At 44.4% G+C, this 26,233-nt stretch overlaps 1 protein-coding gene and 1 long non-coding RNA gene across 2 annotated transcripts; one reads left to right on the top strand and one right to left on the bottom strand.

Moving 5' to 3' along the window:
• Positions 1-841: 841 nt before the first annotated feature.
• Positions 842-24,253, bottom strand: LOC309530179 (uncharacterized protein). The gene is made up of 13 exons (XM_082218896.1): positions 23,331-24,253; positions 21,525-21,757; positions 21,048-21,112; positions 19,850-19,993; positions 12,259-12,319; positions 10,888-10,971; positions 10,100-10,280; positions 7,729-7,911; positions 5,895-5,996; positions 5,492-5,595; positions 4,069-4,136; positions 3,483-3,575; positions 842-2,786 (listed from the first exon to the last, which is right to left on the bottom strand). The coding sequence occupies exons 8-13, from the start codon at positions 7,834-7,836 to the stop codon at positions 2,695-2,697; spliced, it is 567 nt and encodes a 188-aa protein (XP_082075022.1). The 5' UTR covers positions 7,837-7,911; positions 10,100-10,280; positions 10,888-10,971; positions 12,259-12,319; positions 19,850-19,993; positions 21,048-21,112; positions 21,525-21,757; positions 23,331-24,253; the 3' UTR covers positions 842-2,694.
• LOC309530245 lies at positions 2,795-7,260 on the top strand. The gene is made up of 3 exons (XR_014218722.1): positions 2,795-2,919; positions 5,827-6,030; positions 6,967-7,260. It is a non-coding gene; the product is annotated as an uncharacterized lncRNA (long non-coding RNA).
• Positions 24,254-26,233: the final 1,980 nt, after the last annotated feature.

Below are 26,233 nucleotides of genomic sequence, written 5' to 3'. Positions count from 1 at the left end.
TGCAGGTGCCTGGAAGGTTTCTTTTAATCAAGCACAATTTGTAACAATCACCACAACTTCACAGAGCACATCTGTTAAAACATCATCCTTCTGATTCCACTTTCCTGGAATTGTGGAGCCAACATGAAACAGCCTCAACTTTGATCTTAAAATGACAGCATGAACTTGAAGTTTGGCCTGAAGCCTAATAATAATGTTCATATTAAACTATTAGCCATAGTGGCATCTCATTGCTGGCAGTAAAGAGAGAGAGGGAGAGACTTTAAATCCCATGCTTTGGTCAAGATCTGGGAGCCACCTCCAAAACCTAGGAGCTAGGACCAATAATTGACAAGGGAAATATTGCCCCCAATATAATCCATTCTCTCTCTCTGAATCGGTTAAAAAATCAAGATCTCATACCTCTATTTTACACACACACACGCATGCACACACCACTTTCTTTGGCACCATTACTATATTACACTTTTCACAATTTTCCCTTACCACCACCACCACCCCTTTTTTTTCCATCCAAGCAAACAATACAGCATCAGAGAAAATAATAATCTGATCTCATCCACCATTTAAGATGGTCACCAATGTGCCCCCCCCACCATGGGGTTTCTTGAAGTCTTTAACAATCCCTGATGCCATCAGGACACTTACGCTCAGCAGAAGGAGGTTTGCAGCATTGGGGGCCTCATTCAGAAGGCCCCCGAGCAGAATTGGAAATGTCTCTTCAGTTCATGTTAGTGACATCCATTTTAAAACCAGCAGATCCACAGAGTGCAACGAAGGAAGAGATTTTAAGTCATAGGTAAAATTCTTGGAAGTGTGTGAATAATAATAATAATAATAATAATAATAATAATAATAATAATAATTTATTATATATACCCCGCCCATCTGGCTGGGTTTCCCCAGCCACTCTGGGCGGCTTCCAACACAATATTAAAATGAAGTAATGCATCAAACATTAAAAGCTTACCTAAACAATAGAAGAATAAAAAAAGAGCCATGTAAAGAGAAGTGAAGGCTAACAATACAAGTCCTTATCCTCATTTTCTTCCAGGGCTGCCTGAAAAGTTGTATGAACGATCATGCTGCAGAAGTCTGAGCCAAATTCTGGCTTAACGAAGCTGGAGAGGACAGTGTTAGACTCTGCCTCCTCTGAGTCTTCCTTGTCCGATTATCCCTCCTGTCTGCAATTCCCCACACTGAGCTTATCCCGGAGTTCTTCCTCTAACACCACAACCCCATTCGTTAAAAAGACCCAATTCACCTCAACTGCAGAAGGGCTTCCAGGGCCAAGACAAGGATCAAATTGGCCCAGTTTCCCCAGGAGAACAGAGGAGAAATGTTCTCTAGGACAGAAAATGGGACTGCAGGGAGTGTGGAGAAACTGAGCTCTTCAGGAGTGAAATGACTTGCCAAGATGATTTCAAGGGAGCCAAGGCTGTGAAGGAGACCCTCACCCCAGGAGACAAAGAGAAGGGGAAGAAATCCTACTGACAGTCTGAACATGCTGTCCAGAGAAGTCCCCCCTCCTATCTATACTACCTAGCTAAAATGCCCACCCAAGCCTAACTTCAATCACAGCCCTAAGCCTACACCTAACCCTAACTATCCCTCTATATGTAAAATATATACAAAATGAATATATACAAAGTATATAAAATATGCACAATTATGCACAAAAATAAAAACGTAAAAATAAAAATATTAAAGAATAAAAAATTACAATATTAAAGTAAAGGGCAACAGATATTAAAACAAAATAAAGCATATTTTAAAATTAAAATAAAAAATCAAATAAAAGTCAAAGTAATCAAAAAGTAAAAAAGCAAATAATAATCAAAAGTATCTCCTGAACCTCCTTTCATGAACTCCAACCATCCCTCTGCTCACTAACCCACAATGGACCCCTGCACTTGGCAGCTTTTAAGAGAGAAGCAAGAGATGTCACAAAGGAGGGCAAGTATTTGCTACCATAGTAACCCACCCACCTTGACCCTGGGCCTACCTTGCTCCTCCTGAGCTGTGATGCTTCTTCATAACTTTGAGGCACTTTCCGTTCTATCTGCAGATTTGCTGAATCTTCTCTTACCTCCATTCCCCAACTCTAACCACAATTCCTCCTCTGACCTCTCCTGACTAACCCACAGTGGTCTCCTGCAGTTGGTGGCTTTTAAGGGGGAAGCAAGAGATGTCACAAAGGAGGGCAAGTCTCTGCTACCATAGTAACCCACCCACTTTGATCTTAGGCCTACCTTGCCCCTCCAGAGCTGCAATGTTTCTTCAGAACTTGGGGGCACCTGCTGTTCCATCTGCAGGTTTGCTGAATCTTCTCAAACCTCCTTTCACCAACTCTAACCACTCCTCTCATCTCTGACCTCTCCTCCCTAACCCACAGTGGGCCCCTGCACTTGGTGGCTTTTAAGAGAGAAGCGAGAGATGTCACAAAGGAGGCCAAATCTTTGCTACCGTGGCAACCCACCCACTTTGACCCTGGGCCAACCTTGCCCCTCCTGAGTTGTGATGTTTCTTCAGAACTTGGAGGCACCTTGCTGTTCCATCTTCAGGTTTGCTGAATCTTCTCTCTTGAGGTTCCCGTCTTCATTTCAGCTCATTCTTCATTCAGCCACTTTTCTAAAGGGAAGCCATTCTCATGTCCTTTGAAATATAGTAGAAGACTCCCAGGTCTAGGGGTGTTCATAGCACAGGATTCGACAATCTGCTATGCATGCAGGCGCTCAACCTTGGGCAGCAACTCCAGGTAGCACTGGTGATGTCCACTCCCCCATCTGAAAATGCAAAGGAAAACTGTTTATGTATGTGACTTCTTTAATGAGAGTATTATACACCCCAATATGGTGTGAGGAGGCAGTACCCACGAAGGAGGAGTGGCAGTTGAAATTGATGGAAAATGCAGAATTAGTAAGTTTAACTAGTAAAATTGGAGAACAAAATGAAATAGTTTTCAAGGAGGAATGGAAAATGTTTCTGGACTATTTAAAAAATGATTGTAAATATGTAAGCACACTCAGAGGTTTGGACTAAGTTCATAAGTAAAAGTTATTGTGAGAATAAAATTGAGATAAGAAGGCATAGATTAGTTATAATATGCAGCAGTAAAAGATAATCATGAGAAAACCATGGAAGGGTGGCAGGGAAGTCAACTTTTTAAATGAATATGTACTGGGAAATGTTGGATCAATTGTATTTTATTTGTGAAAATTTATGAGTATTTTTTTTTAAAAAAGGAAAAGAGCTACTGCCGGTCATTTTAGATGGTGCTGAGATAGATGGGTCACTGGTCTGACTCTGTCCAAGGCAGCTTCCTATGAATATTCCCCTTAAGTAATTTAGCTGAAGACGAGGAAGTTAACCACAAGACTGACAGTTCCTTTTTTTAAGAGACAATATGAAAAAGTTTCTGTTCTATATACAACAAGGCAAGTACAAAAATCCTGAATAGGAGGCGGCGGCAAAATTCCTACCTCTGTAATAAAGCCATATAGGCAAAGTGACCTGTCCTGATGGACTAGATGACACTTGAGGTCCCTTCCAACGGTACAGTTCTATGATGTCAACTGCAACAGATGCTCCAAAATTACAAAGGGGGAAATTTGAGCATCTGAATGCAGCTGCACCTTATTCCGAGTTTCTACACAAGCCTCTGTTGCCCCTATCCTGTTGTCACACACACACAGCAAGGGGTATTCAGAGGTACCCCCCCCAAACACCAAATATGGAAGCTCTCAATTCATTTTATTTATTGATTTATTTTTATTACATGTATATATCACCTTTATCTTTCAAGGATCTCGAGGTGATTGACATAGTTCTCCTCCTCCCCATTTCATCATTGCAACAGCACTGTGAGGGAGGTTAGGTGAAGAGATGGTGACTGGCCAGTAGCATAGCTAGGAAGAGGTGGAGGGAGTGGGCCATTTCAGGTGGCACTTTTTTGTGTGTGGCATCACCTCCACAGCAGATTTGGAAGTGAGCAATAAGCACCCATTGCATTCAAAAGAAACGGGAGAGCCCTGAACATCACCACAGGAAAGGAGATCCCATCCCCACCCTCTACAGCTTCCTCTTTCCGCCCCATTTCAGAGGCAAAACAGTGGGCCGGTGCAGTGGATGTGCACCTAGGGAGTAAGGAGGGAGGGAGGGAGGGAGGGAGGGGGGAGAGAGAGAGAATCTGTGAGCGCACACTTGGCCACGAGGGCTTGGGGGCGGGAACTCGCAGAGGGGAGACTATTCTCCCAGAAAGTGGGATTGTGGGTGCTGTTCTGGAAAGGCAGACTAGCAGGGGCGCCAACTTGGGCCCCAGACTGTAAGATATTGTATTTCCCTTTATGTTATGAATGGACAAGCATTAGCAAAAAAGTGTCTGGCTGGTTTCAGATCTTGTGTCTGTCATTCACCACAGCCAAGACAGATTCTGTGTAAAAGGTGTGAAATTCAGCCTTCAGGGTTTAAAATATAGTTTCTTACTTTATGGTACTGTTGCTGAGTGGGCAAATTTAAGTTGTATGTCTTTCTAGTGCCTTACTCCATTATTGTTAATTGGGCAATCCCATAGAATACAGTAAATCACTATTGTTTCTCTTCAGCGCCATGTAGTGGTAGTAAGTCAGTGACCTGTAGTTGCAAGTCATAGACCTTGCCCCCTCCCAAAAACCTATTCCTGTGGACTATCATAGTCTAGGAGAGCAACAGTGGACTGTGTTGGTGGAGCTATAGTAAAGGAGGAAATAAATCTCTTTCACAGGGACAGAGAACCTGTGACCCTTTTTATGCTTTAAGAATAAACCCTTTAAGCAACTTCCAACTGCTTTGTTCCCAATCAGTAGATAACCCACAAACTTCTGCTGGAATCCCACAACTTTTTACACCACAAATGTTCTGGTTTATGTTTGACCCACTTCTGTTCTGCTATAATCCCTCCAGAGAGCAATATAGTGTCATAGCATTGGGGAAGCTTTGCAGAACAAACTAAAGCAATTCACCATTCACAAATGATTATTGTGTCCAGAGCATATTGCAAAATAGACCTGCAAAAAACACAGCAGTCTATAGTGCCCTTTCTATCAGTTCAGGTATGACTGCTATGTAAAGCCATCTGTCCAACTCGTGCACCCTTTGCAAGAAGATTGGATTGAAAATATGGGTGAAATAATTTTTCAGAAGTTAATCCTTTTGAATTCAGTGAGGCTTGCTCCTAGATAAATGGGTCAGGATTGCTGCTTTTACCTCTTCACTGCACTACAGCAATGTTCCTCCAAGGCATACGTCTCCCACAACAACCCTGTGAGGTTGGTTAGGCTAAGTAAGAGACAGTAACTGGCCCAAGGTCACCCAGTGACCATCTTGGTGGAGATTTTAATCCTGGTCTCTCAGGCCCAAGGCCAACGCTCTAACCGCTACACCACACTGGCTACTAAAACTCCATGCCCTCACCCCACATCCAGTTAGGAAAAGGGCAAGCAGAAAAACTTACTCGGTTTTAGTGACCTGGGAAAAGACAGAGCAGATTCTTGGCCAGGATGGTTCAGTCCATGGAGGGCATCTGGCATGGGTATTTTTCTCAATGGACTGCATGACCTGCAATGTTGGAGGAGAAGAGTTCAGAACAGGTCATCCCTCCCAAAAAAGGGGGGAGGGGGGAAATAGTATCCTGGTCCAACTGTACAAAGGAGGATTGGATCCTAGAACTTCCGTGCACTTTTGAAATAGACTACTTGTTCATTTTCCATTAAATAAGCATTAAATAAGGCTGACTGAAAAATAATAATTAAAAAAGGCTGAAGCAACATCAAGAGTTTTGCTCTCCAGACTGAACCCTGCAGAAGGGAGCTTGGCATAGCTTGGTCAGAACAAAACACAGCCTTAGGAGGGCATACCTTCTGGAAGATCTCCAGGCTGCAGTTGGGGCATGTTTCTTGATATCTCTGATCAGCTGGTGGAGATGGAGCCATTTCCAGAGCTTCTCCAGAATACATTATCTAGCAAGGCATCGTGGACATATGGCATTTAGGGGTAGGTGAATCTCTGAAGTGTTGGTTTCTCTCGGTTCCTCATTTTTCTAAGAATTGTCAGCTAGCAACTCTGGACAGCTAATGCTAAAGCAGCATCTGAAGCTGCTGGGGAGCTTATCCACTGGCCAATGAACAGGGCTAGATGATAATTTGAGACCAGTTTACCTACAAAATCATCTTACCCCATATCTGCCCACTCCACTGCTTTGATCGATGGAACTGGCACTGTTATAAGTGCTACATAATACTTGTTTGGCACATACACACCATGTGCATTTACATGTGCACACACACAGGCTGGCACCCATCTGAAGACTTCACCCAGAGCAAAAATAGTGGCTAGCCCCCACGCCACTTTGTAGCTATGGCTCTGCTCTAAACCTCTTGTTGACTAGCTGAACATGCATGGATCTGTGTATATTAAAATAAATCACTTCATTTACGATGGGGGGGGGGAAGTCCCCCTTCTTTATCCCAGGCCTCTGTTCTGTGCCATTAAGAAGTGTGTGACAAGCAGAAACTCAGTAGATCAGGGGTAGCCAAAGAAGTGCTCACCCCCCATGCTTTGGACTAAAATGCTCATCTTCCCTGATTATTTATCATGCTACTTAAGGCTGATGGGAGTTGTAGTACACAAAACCTGGACGGCACCACCTCTGTGGTGGAGTTCAGTTGGTATTGTTGTTCTTGTTTACTAAATTTATATACTGTCCTACATGAAAAAATCACAGGGCAGTTCACAGATTAAGAACATGAGACTCTTAATCTCAGGTAGTGGGTTCGAGCCACAGGTTGGGCCAAAGATTCCTGCATTGAAGGTGACCCTGGCCCCTTGTGAGGCTTTCAAGGCATAGGAGCTGCGGAAAGAAGGTGGTTCGGGAAGGGCTCTGCATCTCACGTTTTAATGGCAGCTTCGCAACGCCCCTTTCCTTTGCAGCATCTCCACCAGATGGCAGCGTTTTCCCCACCAACTCCTCCTCCCTGTAAACCGGAGATCACCCGGCAGCAGCTGCAGTTGGGGAGAGAGCTGCAGTTGCCTCCGAGGATACTTCCATCTCCTTGCTGGAACTGAGCAACACAGAGGGTGGAGAGGAAACAATGAAACAGGGCAGCAGAAGGAAGCCACAGCGAGCGCTGCCGGGGAAACAGCTGCGCCTCTGCTCGTGCAGGAGGAAAGGAAACCAAGTGCGCGCAAAGCTTAAAGGAAACGAACAATGGACAGGACGTGGTGAGCTACCCTTCTCCATCTCTCCAACGACAGCCGGCAGAATTCCTGGCCCTTTACGCTGCAACCCTCATAAACACTTTTCTCTGAGAGTGAATCCTGCTGAACCAGTCAGGCTTTACTGCTAAGCAGACTTGTGGAGGATTGCACTGCAAATACCAACAAAAAAAGTGCACGCACCGCTGTAGGTACCTTGCAGCTCCAATGCAAAGTGAAGTTTGCTTTTCTTAAGAGTTTCTTTTGCTTTCTCCACCCAGGCAGGGCAAAGACAGATAGTGAGATGCAGATGGAGCAGAGGGATGCTTTTGCTTTTTGTCCTTAAGGAAGCTAGATCAAAGGAAGGCTGGCACTGCATTTTTCAGTGCCTCAAGGAAGGCTTCTCTGAAAGGACTCAGAAATGACTTTGCTTTCTTGGGCTGAAAGCAGTGACTCTGCAGGGGAGTTCCATAAAAAAGCTTTCTCCTGTCTGCTCACCAAAGTATCCATTGCAGTCTCTCTGCATGGCCGGTGTATTGCTGTTGAAAAACTTTCTGAACTTTTCCTCAGCTTTGCAGGGCGTTTCCTGTCTTTCGGTGTTTTCATTGCTATTCCCAACAGGCGCCCGTTTTTCAAACTGCCTTGACTGCTTGTTCCAGATTTCTCTCTCTCTTCTTCTGTCTGCAAGGAGAAAGATTAGCTCACCATTTGAATCTCCACACCTCTATTTTCGTTGCTGCCAAGGCAGAGCTGATTCTAACAAGACAAGCAGGTTAGCTGTGGCTGCTCTGGGAGTTTTGTTTTCTGCAAGCTATGCTTAATGCTCCTTATTACCTCCAGCACCCTTTCCAAAGGGATCATCAGCTGCAAGAACCGGGAGAAATATTCTTACCTGAACACCACATCCAGACCTGCCTCCGTAGCGTCTGAACACTTCACTTTCTAACCCCCCCTCTGCAAAACTCCTCCCTCCAAACAGACTGAAAAGTAACTTTAGAGTGACTCAAACCCCATGCTTTTAAGTGGAAGTTTTACACCCATTTCCAAATAAAAGTAGCCTCACACCTTTTGAATATCTACATAGCCTCTGCCTTTCTTTCATTTATTTATCTGAAAGTTTTAAGCAGCCTTTCAAGACAAGAGAGTCCTCTTGAGACAGATGGCATAAAATGAATTATATATATTATATACATAATTTAGTGAAAGGTTTTCACAGGAGCTTGAAAAGAACTGATTATCTTTTCATGGTAAAAAGTGATGTTCTGCACAAAATATTAACTAGCTTCAATCCCACACTTAAAAAAAACACACCTTAAGATATAATTCTGGAGAAATAGCTGTTGGCTTGTCCTTGGATATGCATCATTAACTATAATTGGATTGTAGAAATATACTTTGGTTTTCAACTAAGGCTGAATCATGGGCATAGCTAAGATTTATTTTAGGGGGCAGGCTTTAGGTTAGGGAGGGCAGAACTGAGTTATCTGCAATATAATTGGTCAGTTAGTTAAGCTCAACAACTTTTTGCGGCAATCTCCCCTAAAACAACTTTTTGCGCCCCACTGATAGCACTACAATGTCAAAACTGGCAAAAGAGGTTTCTTGCCATTGAGCATGTATTTATTTTTAATAAATAATAAAAACAAATGTTGCCAATTTGTCATAGTGAAGTCCATTTATTTCAGTGGGTCTACACCTAATATGACTAACAATGAATATCACCCATACTGGTTATTTATGTTATCAGTGTCTCTCTACATATGCCCAGATCATGAGGCCAGCCTTTTAGGAAGGTGAAATCCCTTTAAAAAGGTTGACTATTCTAACAATTACAGTATCAATATGTTACCCTGCTTTCTCAATATATGTTCCTCTAAATATGCCTAGAAACAATTTCTCTGTGTTCAAGAACTAAGCCATTCTATAACACGTTTGGGGAAATTTAACACAAATGGGATGATAGGAGAAAACTGCAACCCTGACCCTAAACCACCAGAGGACAGCCTGGTCCTGGTATCACTATGGTGAAGTCTTGACTTTCTAGTACTGTATATGAACCAAAATACATAGTGTGGATAGGCACTGTTTTGTATGGGTGTTTTGGAATGACCTTACTCAGGGAGCAATGGAGGTAAGTCACAGTGTTTCTAGAGTGGCACTCTCTGAAATAGGATAGTAAGTAACTGTTCAATGAGGCGGCTTTTCTAGAACAGTCACTTGCTTTTAAACTCCTAATCTGAAAAAGCCTATACCTACCTTTCATCCCAATCTTTTTTTTTATCCCACGAGTCTTACATCCAAGTATGTCTTCCACTGGATTATTATGAATACACATGACCTATGCACAAGACTTATGCCAAAATATGCAGCAGTTCTCGTGTCTTAAAACAAATGTTGGGAATATATTTCAATTTAACATTCGGATTTAAATATAGATTTTGCAAAATTGCCATGAAAATAAGTAGTTTTCACCAAGTCATATTTCACATCATAATTAATCTTTAGACCTTCAGCTTTTGCAGCCTTCAAATCAATTTAAGTAAATCTGTACTTGCAGCAAATTCATTAATTTTCAATCCTGTGCAAGTTTCATTTCCGCACTACTTAGACTGACAAATTCAGATATAATGCCAAAGTGGAAGTGTTATATTAAATCTGTATCGCTGACTGAATAATAATCATGTTTAGCAGAGAAAAGCAACATCTGTGAAACTCTGGAGCCACCAACTGTTCATATTCTGCAACAGCTAGTCTGCTTTCCCACTCAATAGTAGTAGATACAGCAAACATTTAGACGTTAAGGCTGAGGCCTTAACAGAGGTGCCTTGCGATCAGCAACCATGTCACAAACTGCTTTCTTAGAACTTACCCACTATATGCCCACACTTTTCCTTGATCTTTCAGGTCAGGCCCAAATGTAGATGGAGAGGATTGGTCTGTGACCAGAGAGGATGTCCTATATTGCCCTGGTTCTCTGTTGCCTCTGACACATCTGGGCCTTTCCAAAGAAATCCTCTTGACCCATGCTTGTTTGTTGCTTACATCGGTAGCTGGAAGAATAGATCAAGGAGTGGAAGAGAGCCCTTTTCTATTACTCGCTATCCTTATGCAGAACCAAAGCTAACGGGGGGCGGGGGCGTAGCCAAGCTTTTTGCCCCAGGTGAAGCATCTAGAGGGGTGCCATTAAGGCTCCCAGCCTGTGTGTGTCTGCAAATGTGAAGGGGGGGGGAGCAAAATGGGTCTTTGATGCGGGTAAAATAAAGCCTTATGCCAGTTCACCACAGAGGTGGCTTCTGTGTGAGCACTATAGTAAGACTGAATCACATCATCACTTCATCTGTAAAGCCGCCTTTCCATAGTTCAAATCATGGTCAAGGTGGCTTACAACACTGAAGAGATCATAAGCGATAAAACACATCAAAAAGTACACAGCTATAATTGATCTAGTTGCACATAAATCATTATAAGATACAAAAATAAAGATACAAATATCAATAACAGCAACAAAAAAAATTCCCAGCAAACCCCCGTAAAAACCCCAGCCAACATGTTTTTCAGCAGTGTCAGCTTTTGCAGCCGGAGTCACTCAGGGACCCACCCTTTCAGGATGGGTGGGAGAAAGTCAGCAAAGCAGGGAACAGGTATTCCAGAACTCACAGCCAAATGGTCTCTGACTTCTTTAGCAGCCTCTGCTTTTGTGGCTAGAGTTCAAATGTCTTATTCTAGACTTAGAACTGCTACCTGAAAACAAGAGAAAAATAATTGTTCACTACCATGTTGAATTTTCCACTGATCGGCATCTACAAAACATCTAGGGTTGTTTTGTAGAGTCAGGTGACATGAGCGAATATGCCCACTGTCACCTGCTTTTTCATTCGTTTGGTGGTCTGGAGGAAGACTTCAAGTTGATAGGCATTATACTATATTATCCAGTCCTGGAGTTTACATTAAGACAGCCCTAACCCTTTAAGGGGAGGCGGGTGGCGCTGTGGGTAAAACCTCAGCGCCTAGGGCTTGCCGATCACATGGTCGGCAGTTCGAATCCCTGCGACGGGGTGAGCTCCCGTCTTTCGGTCCCAGCTCCTGCCCACCTAGCAGTTTGAAAGCACCCCTAAAGTGCAAGTAGATAAATAGGTACTGCTTTCTAGCGGGAAGGTAAACGGCATTTCCGTGTGCTGCGCTGGTGCTGGCTCGCCAGAGCAGCTTCGTCACACTGGCCACGTGACCCGGAAGTGTCTCCGGACAGCGCTGGCCCCCGGCCTCTTAAGTGAGATGGGCACACAACCCTAGAGTCGGACACGACTGGCCCGTACGGGCAGGGGTACCTTTACCTTTAACCCTTTAAGAGCCACCACCAGATGGCCAAGGAAATGGAAATGTATTATCAATGGGGATTCAAAAGGACCCAGTCACATGTGTCACGAAGGCCTGTGTATTCACTCAGTGAGGCACAATTGTCTTGTTAGAGGCATGTGATTTTTCAGATTGCAATTTATTTGGCTGAGGCTTCCAACATAACAATTGCAGGTGACTTCTGGACCAGCACAAACAAGAGATCACAGTATATTCTCATTTTTAGAGATAGAACTGTAGAATTGCAGCTCAGCCACTCTTCCCTTTGGATCCTGACACCTTCTCCTGCTGCAGGAGCAGAGGTAGGGGAATATTTATCAAGTAAGGCCCTAAGTATATTCACAGCTCTAACAGTCCCCCACTCCCCTGTAAGACTAAATTATCTGTAACAGTTGAAATGGATTGTAAGAGAATACTAGGAAGACACAAATTATTCTCATTACTGTCTGTATGTTGCATTTCTACAGTGAAAATGTAGTTAGCTTGAGATTTAGACATGCCTTGATGCCAACAGTTCATGCACACATTGAATCCCAAACGAAGTATTCTTCTATGGTACCAATTGCTATGTGACACACACAGGAAAGGAGGGGGTACAGCAAAACGTCAGCCTTCCTGTGCATCATTTACTAGAGCAGCAATTTATAAACACTCTGTGACATCAAGGCCACTCACCCAATGGCTAGGGAGGATTCAGATTTCACCACTTTCTTCAGGTTTTGTCCTCTCCGGTTTACTGCATTTATTGGCAAAAAAGAAAAAAATATATGAAAAGGTGCATTTTAAATTTTGTACTTCATGCATATACCAGCTTTCTGAATCACACTGACTGAGTCCAGAAATAGAGGTAATCCAATAGCATGTCTTGTACTCAGCTTGCAATTACAGTGGTACCTTGGATTAAGAACTTAATTCGTTCTGGAGGTCCGTTCTTAACCTGAGGTACCACTTTAGCTAATGGGGCCTCTGGCTGCTTCCGCCGCGCAATTTCTGTTCTCATCCTGAAGCAAAGTTCTTAACCCAAGGTACTATTTTTGGATTAGTGGAGTCTGTAACCTGGAGCGTCTGTAACCTGAGGTACCACTGTACATAATGGTATTACAATCTGTGGCTGTGTTCAGTTTGTGATGTTACTGCCACAACCCAATTCTCTAAGATCAGTTTGCCTTTGCTGCTTTCTGTGCATGTGTGACTACAGGTAGAGATTAAAGGGCCCTAAAAAAAAATCTAGGCGCTAATGACTAGCGTATTCCAAGTTGTTCTGCTTATTATACAAGTGCTTTAAACTCAGTTTATTCTATGCCAGGACACAACACACCATTAGCATGAAGGAGGCTTTGCTTTCCATGGAAGTTGGTGCGCACTGGGACTGGTAGGGCAAAAGGCAAGGACCCCAACAGTAGGTGATGGTAGTTTTTGCCCCCTCCTCCTTCCTCCCGAGTTCTAAGAAGACAAAACTGACACTGTGGAGTAGGAAACTGAATGACAATGCCATGCCCAAACTTAAATAAGGAGGCAGTCAGGTGGGAGCTGGCTAAGGGAAAACTGGTGATAGTGGGGCAGCACCCTATTTGCCCTCAGGGACCACCTCCGTTGTTTGCTTATGTATGTTAATGTAATCAGTTTCAGCATCTTTATCAAGACAATATTGCATGTCTTTTTTAAATGCAGTCTACTATTTACAGTTAAAGCCTTTAATAAAATTGCTTTAAATCAGAAGCCTAAGGTTGACGATTATTCTGTTTAGTCACTGAACTGAGGTAGAACGTACTGATTTGGCTTGAAGGGCCGGACTAGAACGCTTGCTAATGGTACTTCCCTATTCTCAAATAAATATCTGAAGCTCTTAAAGACCTTCTGGCTTTGGAGCAATTTAGCAAAACCTGGGGGGGGGGGGGCAACAGCCATATCTGGTTAATTCCTTTGAGAAGGGTACATTTCCCAATCAGCTTCCCTTGCAAGGAAGATAACATGTCTTTTTTTGTTACACGTCTTGCACGAGATGATTTTTCAGCTGCACTTTCAATTCTCTCCACACCCCAACAAGGCAAGTTTGATTTTGTGGTTAAGAACTACAGGTTGGAATCTAAACTAAAAGCGATCTTCCTTGTTTTTATGTGTATTCTCACAAGTAGGCTTTATGTAATTAGACAATTTAGAAATGTGGCACTATCCAAAAAAGTCACTAGCTCCACATATTCAATGGGATATTGGCACAGAATTCTTACTTAAGAGGAAGAATTGAATTTGGAATGCTTTGTTGTAAACTTCTTGTATGCTTGTACAGTATAGCAAGTCTTAGGAGTGCAGATTCCCTCTGAGTGTTAACAGACTGGTCTGCAAAATCTATGTGCCCCATTTCAGAGAATAGTATTTGCAGAATGGCCTTCAGCTCCAGGCAGTTATACTACGGAGTGTTGCAAGGCACAATTTTATCTCCATTGGTTTTTTTTACATGCTGCTGCTAGCATTCATTAGATTTAGGGCAGGGTGTCAACAGCATTCTCTGCTCTTTTCCCCCACAACATCTGAATCTGGAGAAACCCTTGAAAGTAACGGCGAGATGGATGAGGGAAAACAAGCTGAACTAAAGTGCTTGGAAGACAAGTGTTGTAGGTTTCCATGTCTGGTATTCTGGCAAATTGCCGGCCACGGATATTAAAATTCCCCTAAAGGAGCAGGCTTATAGACTGTGGTAGGACACTCCTGTTTCGTTTTGGGACTGGAAGACTAGGTCGCCTTGCTGGTTACGAGTGCCTTTCACCAGTTGTAGCCATTCCTGGACTGGGATAACTTGGATCATAGTAGCCCAGGCAATAGTTGCAAGAGTGGATTACTGAGATGCACTCTACTAGTTAGTGTAGAATGCTGCAGCGTGATTGCAGACAGAGTAAGACCGTCACCATCTTAACACCCCTGCTCAGAGGTGTGCACTGGCTGCCAGTTTGTCACTGGGCCAAATTCAACAGCTTGAGACCATTTACCTAGCAAGACTCTCTGGGGTTCAGTGTGGAAGATACATGATTAAAGACTGCAACTGAAATGTGATTCCAATGTTTCAGTAGGTGGTACTAATAGGGCCTTTCCTTACCCAAATGATCCACTCAAACACTTGAATCTGCAGAACTAAGTGTTTTTCAAGTGCCACATTTCTGCATTGCTTTTGGAAGGAACTGAGCTTGACAGCACCTAGTCTGGAATTCCTTGCCTATTAACATGAAAGTTTTTGCTACCTACTTTAAAAAAAAAATCTTAAGCAAGCCCTACTCAGTATACAAAGTGGGCATGCATTTTATTATGTAATTTTAAAATATATTTTTATTTTTTAAGGCTTTTTTTCTATTCACTTAATTGATTAGTAGTAGCAGCAAACATTTACCACACTTGACTGGTCAGCAGAAGGCACCTGCCTCCTGTTAGGCCATGGCATAATTGGCTGGATTATAACCTGCTAGAAGGCGAAGTCGGTTAACTCAAAATTTCTCTAAGAGGGATCATTTTTTGCCACTTCCTCAGTGTATCAAAATCTGCTCTGGGCAGGATCCAGCACCCTCCAGAACAATGCAGGAATAAGGTTGGAGAGCCAAATCAGCAGCAATTGCCTTGTTTTCTCCACTGTATGCCGCTAGCATTTTTGCATCGCAAAGTGTGGGTACAACCAATTAAATATTACCTACCATTGTTTTGATGAATTATGCAAGAAGTTTATTTCTAACATGTTTTATTAGTTGATTTACTTTTAACCTATAGCTTCCTTACTAAGAGATGTGTGCTTTCGGAGTCTTGCTACAATCTAAGATCGTAATGAGCCTGAGCTATTCAATGTACATTAAGCCTGAACAATATTCAGCTACATTGGCACGTCTTTCTTAAATACGTCTTTCATATTTAACATAAGATTTGCAAGCATTCAACCCAAATTGCCACAACAGAAGCGATGCTGTAGGTTGAACAGAAGGAACCAAAGCAATTGCCGTGATTTCAAGCCAATGGTTGGAGCCCCAAGTAAAGCTCACATCCCATCACAAATAGCCTCTCCTAAGGGTTTGCTGAATGGGGTGGCTGCTGCAGAATTCCCCAAAATTGTGCAGAGCATTCCTGCTTTCCCCATTCAGCAGGTTCCCACTGACGATCAGAAAATGGCTTTTCCCCAACCCTATACAGTGGTGCCACGCAAGACGAATGCCTTGCAAGACGGAAAACCCGCTAGACGAAAGGGTTTTCCGTTTTGGAGGTGCTTCGCAAAACGAATCTCCTATGGGCTTGCTTCGCAAGACGACAATGTCTTGAGAGTTCCTGCGTTTTTTTTTTCCTTCCCCCCTTTTTCTAAGCCGCTTATCAGCTGATCCAATCAGCAGATAAGCCGCTAAAATAGTGCTAATCCATCAATGGGCTTGCTTCGCAAGACGAAAAAACCGCTAGACAAAGAGAATCACAGAACGGATTCTTTACGTCTTGCGAGGCACCACTGTACCTGTATCTCTCTTAACTGGTGTACTATAATATAATAGTGTTTGGTCTAAAGCACAGCACACATCTTCTTAGGATGCTGGACACTGATGTGGTGTCAAAATACTTATAGCTGGGTATAAATTTAACTATTTTAGTAAATGTTTTTTCTTCAGTAAAAACCTTTGACTTCAGTGTACTGCATAAATTGTAGCAATAATTTGATGGCAACAGAACGATTTGCAAATTTGTCTTTTCTTTAGTAGCACGTTTTCCAGCAGCAAAATGGCATGGAAGTGAGATTGTCAAAATACAAGTGGCATAGCAGATGCTGAATCTGAGCATAGCCTGAGAAAAAGCTTTATGTGCATGAGGTTCCAGATTTAATTCCCGTTATCTCCCTTTTAAGAAGCATCTTAGAGCTGGAGAACACTTCTCTGCTTGAGACTAGAGCGCTGCTACAGTGGAGTAAAAAGTACGGTTAGGTGAACAAATTGTCTTAATGTAACACAACTGTTTACAGTGGTACTTTGGGTTAAGAACTTAATTCGTTCTGGAGGTCTGTTCTTAACCTGAAACTCTTCTTAACCTGAGGTACCACTTTAGCTAATGGGGCCTCCAGCTGCTGCCGCCGCAATTTCTGTTTTCATCTGAAGCAAAGTTCTTAATCAGAAGTACTATTTCTGGGTTAGCAGAGTCTGTAACCTGAAGCGTCTGTAACCCGACGTACCACTGTAGTTTAAAAATACCTACCTACAAATCCCTTAAACTGTACCCATTACTATCATACATGACATTATGCTTTTTTTTTTTTTACACAACACAAATAGGGATGGAGGAAATGCAACTCGAAGACATATATATTTTAAGTTTCTATTGAATAAGCATTATTTTGTTAGCAAATATAGCCCTCAACTCTGAATTTTTATTTGGACATTTAACGTTCAATAAATTGAACTTGCAAAGTTCCTTTGCCTGACTGAAAGTAGCATGAAGGCTATTTATCTGCAACTAGAGTGCTTGGTTGGTTACTTGTAGCAACCAGTTAGAATGCCCACTTGTTCAAGTTTTTTTCCTTATGATTTAGAATCAACATCTTATTAATTAACAACTTCCCTTTGATTTTTTTGAGGGGGATATGCTAGCAGTTAAAAGTACAGTGGTACCTAGGTTTAAGAACAGCTTATTTTATGAACTTGGATTAAGAACACTGCAAACCCAGAAGTAGGTATTATGGTTTGCAAACTTTGCCTTGGAAGCAGAACATGTTCTGCTTCCTGTTGAGTGTGTTCCATTTGTAAACTGAGTAGCCCGCTATGGGATGCATGCCTCGGTTTAAGAACGTTCTGGTTTAAGAATGGAATTCTGAAATGGATTAAGTTCATAAACCAAGGTATCACTGTATACTGTTTCACTTGTCATAGCATTGCCAAGATAACCTAACAGACATGCGGACAATAAGGGACAGTGTCATACTGTTGCAATGCCACTTTCAACTCCTGTTTTTGCCAGAACCTTAAGTAAATACCAGAGTTACCAGAATACAGTGCTGCCTTAAACTAGAAATCTAGGATTGCTCATACATAAACCCATTAGGTAAAAACATAAAATGTTTTGAATCTTCTATAACTTAAGCATGCAATCACAACAGATTTTCTATTAAAGTTTATTTCCCCTCAATTTAAATACCATATAATGACTATTAGAATGTTGTAACGCTAACAAATGCAGTTGTTTCAATTAAATTCAACAAAGATACTTTGCTGAAGTATGTTACATACAGCAAGTGATAGTATTTCATATTTTCATACCGAGAAGGAATTACTTTATGTATTCTGTATTAGAGAATACCCTTAATCCAGTGTCAGGTTAACTACCACCAAGCTAGTAATACATTGCATCTGCGTCACTTGCTCCCAGATTGAACAGCAAAGAAAAGCACCTATCCAAGTACAGTGGTGCCCCGCAAGATGAATGCCTCGCAAGACGGAAAACCCGCTAGACGAAAGGGTTTTCTGTTTTTCAATGCGCTTCGCAGGACGAATTTCCCTATGGGCTTGCTTCGCAAGACGAAAATGTCTTGCGAGTCTTGAGATTTTTTTTCGCTTCCCCCCCTTTTTTCTAAGCCGCTAAGCCTTTAATAGCCTTTTAGCAGCTAAGCCTTTAATAGCCGCTAAACCGCTAATAGGGTTGCTTCGCAAGACGAAAAACGCTAGTCGAAGAGACTCGCGGAACGGATTAATTTCGTCTTGCGAGGCACCACTGTACTATAAATTTTTCGTCCTTAATTTTACCAACTACCTTAAATAATTAGTGAGCTACACTTTCAAAGTATGCTGCCATTTAATAATCCTAAACCTAGTATACTCAAATGATTTATGATTTCATACAGAGCGATTTATTCACATCACTACTTATCCAACATCCCATTTAACACTTTTGAGCTTTGCCACACACCCTGCATTTTTTTCTTGAAAAAGCAAAGCTCCGAACCACGAATGACCTTAAGTCAAGTTGCAATTAAGGGTGTGTAATATAAATTTGAGTATTAGCAGCAAGGTCAAATTATAGTTGGACTGTTTTAGTAATGCTCCCAAACGTATCAAAGAACTTGCAGTCAATACATACACACATTCCGCATGGCTAGAAAATTGTGAGCAACAATCCAATCCTAAATAATTACGTTAGAATCTTGTGTTGTATTACAAGATCAGGGGGGCAATCGTGATTCAAGATTTGGTGGGATGATTTTAGGATGAAGTGGATTTCAAGAGCTGGAATGCTTCTCACTCAACTAGCATCAAGTCTCCAACCCTGGATTAGTGGAAGATACATGGGTGTAACTTGCTTGATCTGGCACAGCAGAGGCTAGTTTAAGCCCCTAAAAGGGGACATTCCAGGGGAGACAGGCTGGATCCTAGGTCTGTTCAACTCTGTTAACGTGACACTGCAACTCAGCATTAAACACTATGCTAAAATCTAGTTTTCCTTCTGTAAGGGTTTAGGTGGAGCTGCAGCAAGCAACCCCACTGCCAAGCAGGGTTTTGATCTGGTGCAAGTTTAAGTAGCTTTACACAAGCTCGCTTTATGCCAGTTTCTTGTGTGTTAGTTTGCACTCACAGTAGCCTAATACGTATCTAAGCATACTTTATTTCAGTGTTTTTTATCGCAAAGGAAAATATACTTTTAGTAATTAAGGAAAGTCTTAATTAAGAGTAATTAAAAAATTCATTGTAGCATTTAAAACTACTTTCGACATGGCTCCACCTTTTAGTGTAGTTATAAAATCAAGCTTACATACATGGTAAATTTTATTATTTGAGGTACTCTCCATAGTCTAAATTGTGACTGCAACAATTTAAATTTTGGCTGATGGTAACTATGGTTTTGAGTTAAATTTACAAAGTTCCACAAAAGTACAGTGGTACCTCGGGTTAAGTACGTAATTTGTTCTGGAGGTCCATTCTCAACCTGAAGCACCACTTTAGTTAATGGGGCCTCCCGCTGACGTGAGAGCACAATTTCTGTTCTCATCCTGAAGCAAACTTCTTAACCCGAGGTACCACTGTAAACGCCTCTGACAGTTTAGGACAATACAGTATCAGATACAACAAAAGATATAAAGGATGACCAGTATTTGCAAGTTACTATTTTTTCATCAAGCTTGTAACAGCACTTTTTCTGCATATATTATGGAATTTAATTATATCCATGCAAATATCACACAGCATATAATTATTGACTAAATCTTATGAACCCATGTGCTGAGGCAGTGGCTTCTAACAGCCATATCAAAGAACGAGAGGATATTTCATACCCCCATCCTGACATTCTCTCCTCACTCTTGACATAGGAAGGCTGCCAAGCATGTGCCACTGCTCCCATGTAATGTGTTTTGGTAGGTGCTTTGAAAAACTGGACTGGAAAACGTCCGATTGTTTCAGCTGCTGTGGCACAATATCTATGGTAGATAATACATCAATTAAATTTCAGTAACAAATAAAAAAAACACCTGTTTTGATTTTCAAGTACAAAGTTGGTGATTTATTTAACACTATCATTTACAGGTTATGCAAGTTGCTTTGTGTGACAAAACTTTAATGATTTTACAAGGAGAATTTTGAAAACAGTAATTGGTATACCACAAACACGGAACAGTACAACCATGTTACCCCACTCAAACACAGCAAGCAATGGGAAACTATTCCATTGCTAACTGTTCTGTGTTGCTCCAGGACCATCAGCTGAGAAGGAAAGTTGTTCCAGGCTCTAGCCCCACCAACCTCAACAGGCCGGGACAAGTGCAATACCACTGACACACACAGCATTGCAACTTATCCCAACCTGTGTAGAAAGGGGTACAACCTATCGCTTATTCATTGATTTTTCACTGCCACAGTCAGTTTTGCATGGATTTGCACAGCAGAGTATCATACAGCTGGATGCAAACCTGCAAAACTAACCAGAGTACAGTGTTCAACAGACACACAGAAAAGCAGAACACAGGAAAAATCTGGGTGAAACTGATGTTCTACAGCTAGTAGAACTTCAAGTGCTCCTAATGCAGTAGATTATGAATCACTACCTGCACTATAAGCACTTTAGCGCTACATAAGCTGTTTTGACTGCTCTTCTGGAGACCTATGTTAACTTAAAAGTGAAATCATTAAAATGTTGATATGTAGACAATAACAGGCCACAATCAGTTTTGCATAGATTTGCACAACTACATTCTTCTTGTAGTGCAACTATGCAAAACTAACAGAGGACTGCAAAACATTACTAGATTTTTTATTCAGTGTGAATGACTAGGTGAAAATACAACTTCTTATGCCAGAAGGAGCACTTAGGGCAGTAGATGCTAATCTACTTCACTATCTGCACTAGATGCACCTTAGAACAAAAAGCAGTCACCATGTGGCGGCCATTACAGAGTAACTTTCAAAAACCTTTGCTGCAGTTGCCACCATAATGCTACAAGTGCCTTCACTGCAGTAGGTTCTATATATCACTACCTGCACTGTAAGCACTTTGACATTACTCTGGCATGAAGAGGATGTTCTCATTTCCAAAGCTTCACCTGGCAAAAAAAGAAAAAAAAAGTTCTATTAATATCCAGTATTAGCAGGTTTTTCAATGGTAACAAATCTGCACCAGATGAGGCCTACTTCTGTTGGTTTTTCATCTATCACTCTCTAAACTACTAAATTATCATGAAGAACAGTAACTCAGTTGCCAAGATTAGAACTATGGCCAGCATTATACGTAAGTAAAGTGAAAGGCAATTCTATTATAGTGGGATGCTGTTGATTAGTTTTGGAAAACAGGAGATTAAATAACCATGCATAAGCATGTTCTTACCAATGTGTATCGAGGCATTATTAAATAGCAATTGTTGTGAAACATAGTGCTTAAAGACTTCAAAATCTCATAGCTACAAAAGTCACTATCGACTTCCTGCTCCAATTGATATGAAATTATTTACACCTTACCATTTGAATTAAGCTGAAGCTTTCTTAAAGCAGCTGGAAGTCTGTAAGCTATAGTTTTCTACTCTGGCCTTTTTATAAAGTGTATCTCTGAGGATCAGCACATCTCTGTCTTTCGATAGCACAATGAAACCAATTCCCTCTTTCTTGGACATGTGCATGTTCCATTTCTCCAAGTAACCAAGAAAGATGCAGTGAGTCGAAAGTTACCCCCTTAGACAAAGGGAAACTTTCCTCTTGGGGGGTGGGAAATAAAATAAAAGGAAAATCTACGCCCCAAACTCCTCCACGGGCCCGCTACCGCGAAGAGAGCGCAAACAAAGCAGCCTTGAGCACCCAAAGAAAACAAAACCAAGGCTCACTTTCCCCGTCGCGTGTTTCCCCTCCCCCGCGCCACCGAGCCACAATGCGCACACGAGAGAGCCCGGGTCCTTTCTCGGAGAACTACCTGTTGGTAAAAGGGCGCGGGAGCCGCTGAAGGAGCGCGGCGGAGGCAGCAGCGGCGCGGGGTCCGCGAGGGTAAAGGTGGCGGGAAGCAGATGGGGAGCACAATGGCGCCCCCGAGCCGGGCCCGCGGCTTCTCCGGAGCTTGCACGTGCTGAGCCCGCGAGGTGCCTGGGCCCAGCAGGGGCGCCAGGGGGCGCTGTGGCGGCGGGTCAGGGCTCGGCTACTGGAGCGGCGTATTTTCCCTTTTCTCGCGCGCCCCCTCCTCCTCCCCCCCCCCGCGAGCCGGCCAGGCCCGCCGTCCTTTAACTTCCTTTATGCCCCAGGCCTGGGCCGCCCTCGCGCTGCTCTCCCCCGCCCCCTGATCCCGAAGGGGAAACCAGCACGGCCCCCCTTACCGCGCTTCTCTCTCCCCCCCTCCCCGCCTCTTGGTCTCTCCCTCTTTCCCCTCGCGGGTGGCGGCGGCGGCGGCAACGGCGGCTCCCACATGGCCGCGGCCTAACTGGGAACAATCGGCCTCAGCACGCGCAGCCGCCGCCATGTCCCGGCCCCGCCCCCCTCGGCAACATGGCGCCGCCGCCGCGGCCCCGCAACAACCGCCACCACCGCAGGGCGACTTCGCAGCGGGGGAGGGAAGCCGTCCGCTCCCTACATCCCCCGCAGCGACCCTCACCTCAAACACGCGCTCCTTCTCCGCCCCCCCCCTTTTCGGCGGGAACCGAAGGGAAAAAAGAAAGAGCGCGAGAGGGAAAGCGGGCGAGGAGGGGGATTAAGCCGCCTCGCACGCAGCCCCGGCCAGGGCCCCGCGGAGGCAACGGCGCCGCCCCCGCCCCTCCCACAGAACAAAAGCCCACGCGGGGAAGCGCCCCCCACCCCACCCCCAAACTTTTGAACCGCGCTTGAGGCGGCTAACGGCCGCGTGGTGAGCTCGGCCGCTCCCCCTCCTCTCTCCCCCATGTGCCCGCTTTTGTTCCGAGGAGTTGCTCGGCCCGAGCCGGCCGGGCCGCCTCCTCCTTCTCCCCCAGCCACTACCTCAATACGCACCTTCCCCGCTCGAGGACCTTCCTCCACCGCCGGACGCCCTAAGCGAGCGGCGAGGAAGAGAGGCGGCGGCGGCAGTTGCGAGCGGCCGCCGCGCGGCCTTTTCAAATCTCCCTCATTCCGGCCCCGCCCGCCCCCGTGCGCGCGAGCGAGGAGCCGTCGCGCGGGAGGCGCCGCCGTTACGCACGCAGAGAGAGAGAGAGCGGGGCGCGCGCGCGCCGCCTCGCCATGCGCTGCTGCTTCTCCCATCTCCGTCGCCGCCCCCGCCCCCCCCCTTTCGCGCTCGTTCGTTCCCTCACGGCTGCTTCTCCGGGCCGAACCCACCTCTTTCCAGTCACGGCCAAGGAGGCCGAGAGAGCGCGCTTTCTCTCTTTCCCTCACGAAGCCGAAGAAGCGGCCGCTGCAGTAGCCGCCGCGCGGGCTGTGGCGCGTGAGGGGGCTCTCGCGTAAAAGGTGGTGGTGGGTGGAGTGGGGAGGGGGAGGAACACCTCACGGCCAACCGACCAACCAACCGCCGCTCCCGTTTTCCCCGCCCCACCCCCCTCTCCCCTCACAGAAGTGGCGGGAAGGAGGAGGAGGGCGGCGGCATCAGGCGAGCTGGGGAAGGGGGGGGGAAGAGAGAGAGAGAGGAGAGAACCATGTGGATAAAAGCGGAGGGGGGGGTGGAGAAATGAAGGGCGGCGGCTCCCGCCTCAACGTAAATATCCACAAGCCTCCGCTCCGCCCTCATTAGCATAGAAAACAAAGTGCTTCCGAGCGCCGCGGCGGCCAATCGGGAGAGGCCGCCCCGCCCACGCCCGGCGAGGCCACGCCCCTCCCCTCCCTCCTGTTACTACTTGCTACTATTATCGCCGCTGCGCCCGCCCTTCCCACGCTAAGGCGGGAGAGGCGATTCAGTGGCAGAAGAAGGCTATTGACTGCGCTCAAATAGCAGCAGCATCTTTTTTTTCTTATTTTCTTTTTGCTCCAGTGCAACATTCCCCAAGGAACGTGCCGGTTCCATGAATGAACGCAGATGCGAAAAATAAAATAAAGCCTAGGCACATTCCGATCAAGAGTTGGCATCTGGAAATCGCAAACCCCTCCAGTTTTGTTTCCGCCTTAGATTTCGTGGGTTTTATTTAATAATAGAGATGCTCGTGCTCCCAACTGCCAGCGATGCTCGAGCTTGGAAGCGTGGGAAACGCTTGCGAGGGGAAGGGCGAACTCCGGGCTTGGCTGCAGCATCTTTTGCAAGAACTAAGTGCCTCGGGTTGAGCTGCTGCATCTCTTGCCCCGAATCAGGCCCTCTCGAAGGCTTCAGAAAGGCCCGCAAAACTTGCGAAGCTGCTGTGCTGTTGCTTGAGTAAAAAGGTCCTTCGGCGCACAACGGCCTTGCAAGCACGGTCCTAACTATAACGCTTACCTTAACTCCCCGGAAAGTGCATGAGGTTAGAGAGAGGGGTAGAGGTGGCTAAGCCCATTTATCCCAATGGCGCTGGGGAATCGGCCTGGACGGCCTGGCTTCCTTTTTAGAGTACGCTTTGTGTCAGAAGTTTCTTTTAAAACACACACCCATCGAAGTCACCAAAGGCCCATTTTGCAAAAGCGTGGGTGGCTACAGCGCGTAACAACGCAGCGCCAGGAGGAGAAACGAGGTTACTCCGGAGTAAGCTCCCTTCTGGGGTGGGGGGGGAGAAGAGGCGGGTGGTGGTTCTTTATTTGGTGAATGGAGGGGAGGCTTGCTAAGCTCCTGCAAGAGGAAGGCAGGGAAGCGGGGGGAGGGGATGCTGAGCGGTGCTGGCTCTTTAGCATCGAGCTCCCACCCCCTTCCTGTTGTGTTTGCTCACTCCCGTTAGTGGCCCATTCACTCTTTCACGGTTGTTTTTGTTAGATTGGCCAGGGCGAGGAGGAGCCTGGTTTGGGGGGGGGAGCTCGGCCCTCCCCCCACCTCGCTACGAACTCACACCCTCTCTCTCTCTCTCCTCGGCTGCTTACACGCACGGTTAGCGTTTCATTGTAAGGCATTGCTTACCTCCCCTGACTGCAGCAATTCGGTGCCTTCATTAGATCACGCAGAAAGTGACTCTGCGCGAGCGTTACAAAGAGGAGCCGGAGCGCACAAACAGATGCGAGCGCGGGGGGCTCGCTCGCTCTCCCCCATCCCCCACCCCTCTCCAAAACAAAGTGATTGTTTTCCCTATCGCATCAGCTTCCCATTCTCACTTTAAAGCACACACACACGAAAGGTTTCATAGTTTGCAGCTTGCAGGAAACTCGAGTCAACTGTTAACCTTACATTAACACTTAATCCAGGGAAATCCTCCTTCTGTGGACGCGCATTTCCAACTTCCAATGTCATGCCGGAGAGCTGGAAAGAATTACGCCAGTCTCGTGTTTTGTACCATTAAAAGAGTTTTAAAACATCCCGCTGGCTCGAAACGGTCCGTTTTGATTGTTCGTGTACAACTTTCAAAGCCCACCGAAGTTTTACCATTTAACAACAAATCTGATGGCTTGTTTTTTTTAACCGAGCATTTACATCTCTTTTAATACTATAAACTGCTAGAAACGTGTGTCCAAACTAAAGCGGATTCTTAAAAGTTAACACGATGTTGTAGTTGCTTTTGACTTTTGTATGGTTACCAAAATAATCACTAGCCACGCATTTTTCATTGTACTTTTAGCACTGACTCCAAAGCAGGGAGGAAGATGGCCACCAACATTATACACACTAAAGCAAACTGTTGATCTGGGCTCAAGTGCCAGGATTACCTTTGAGTCTGTATAGAAAACGTCTTTTAAAAAAATACCAAAAGGAAATAATGGTAGCTAGCAAAAGCTGACCATTTTTGTTGAGAAAAATGGAGAAAATGTTAGCATTCCAAACATTGCTAAGGTATTTTTGCTTAACATTCTTTTTTGTGCTGATGTCATCTCAGTCACTTAAACCTGATAAATAAATAAGATGACTTAATTTATTTTGTGCCATTTTATACATAACAAAAAGCTTATGTGCAAAGGAAGTGTAAATGTTGCCTTGTATCTTGATGAGCATTTCTGCTTTCTATATCCTAAATATCTTAACATGACTTCATGCAGTTCAAAGAAATTCCTGAGGAATATTGTTTCTAAAAATAGTTTCCATAACTTTAAATGGTACTTTTAATTTGTCTGGTAGGAAAGATATGTAAAGCAGTGTGTGTTTAAGATGCAACCATGATAAACTTTCCTGGGAAGACACAAAC

Source organism: Podarcis vaucheri, assembly GCF_965113315.1.
Source record: "Podarcis vaucheri genome assembly, chromosome: 4".
NCBI classification, from domain to species: domain Eukaryota; kingdom Metazoa; phylum Chordata; class Lepidosauria; order Squamata; family Lacertidae; genus Podarcis; species Podarcis vaucheri.
Note: the sequence above shows the minus strand (reverse complement) of the source record. Positions and strands in the feature narration are given on the sequence as shown.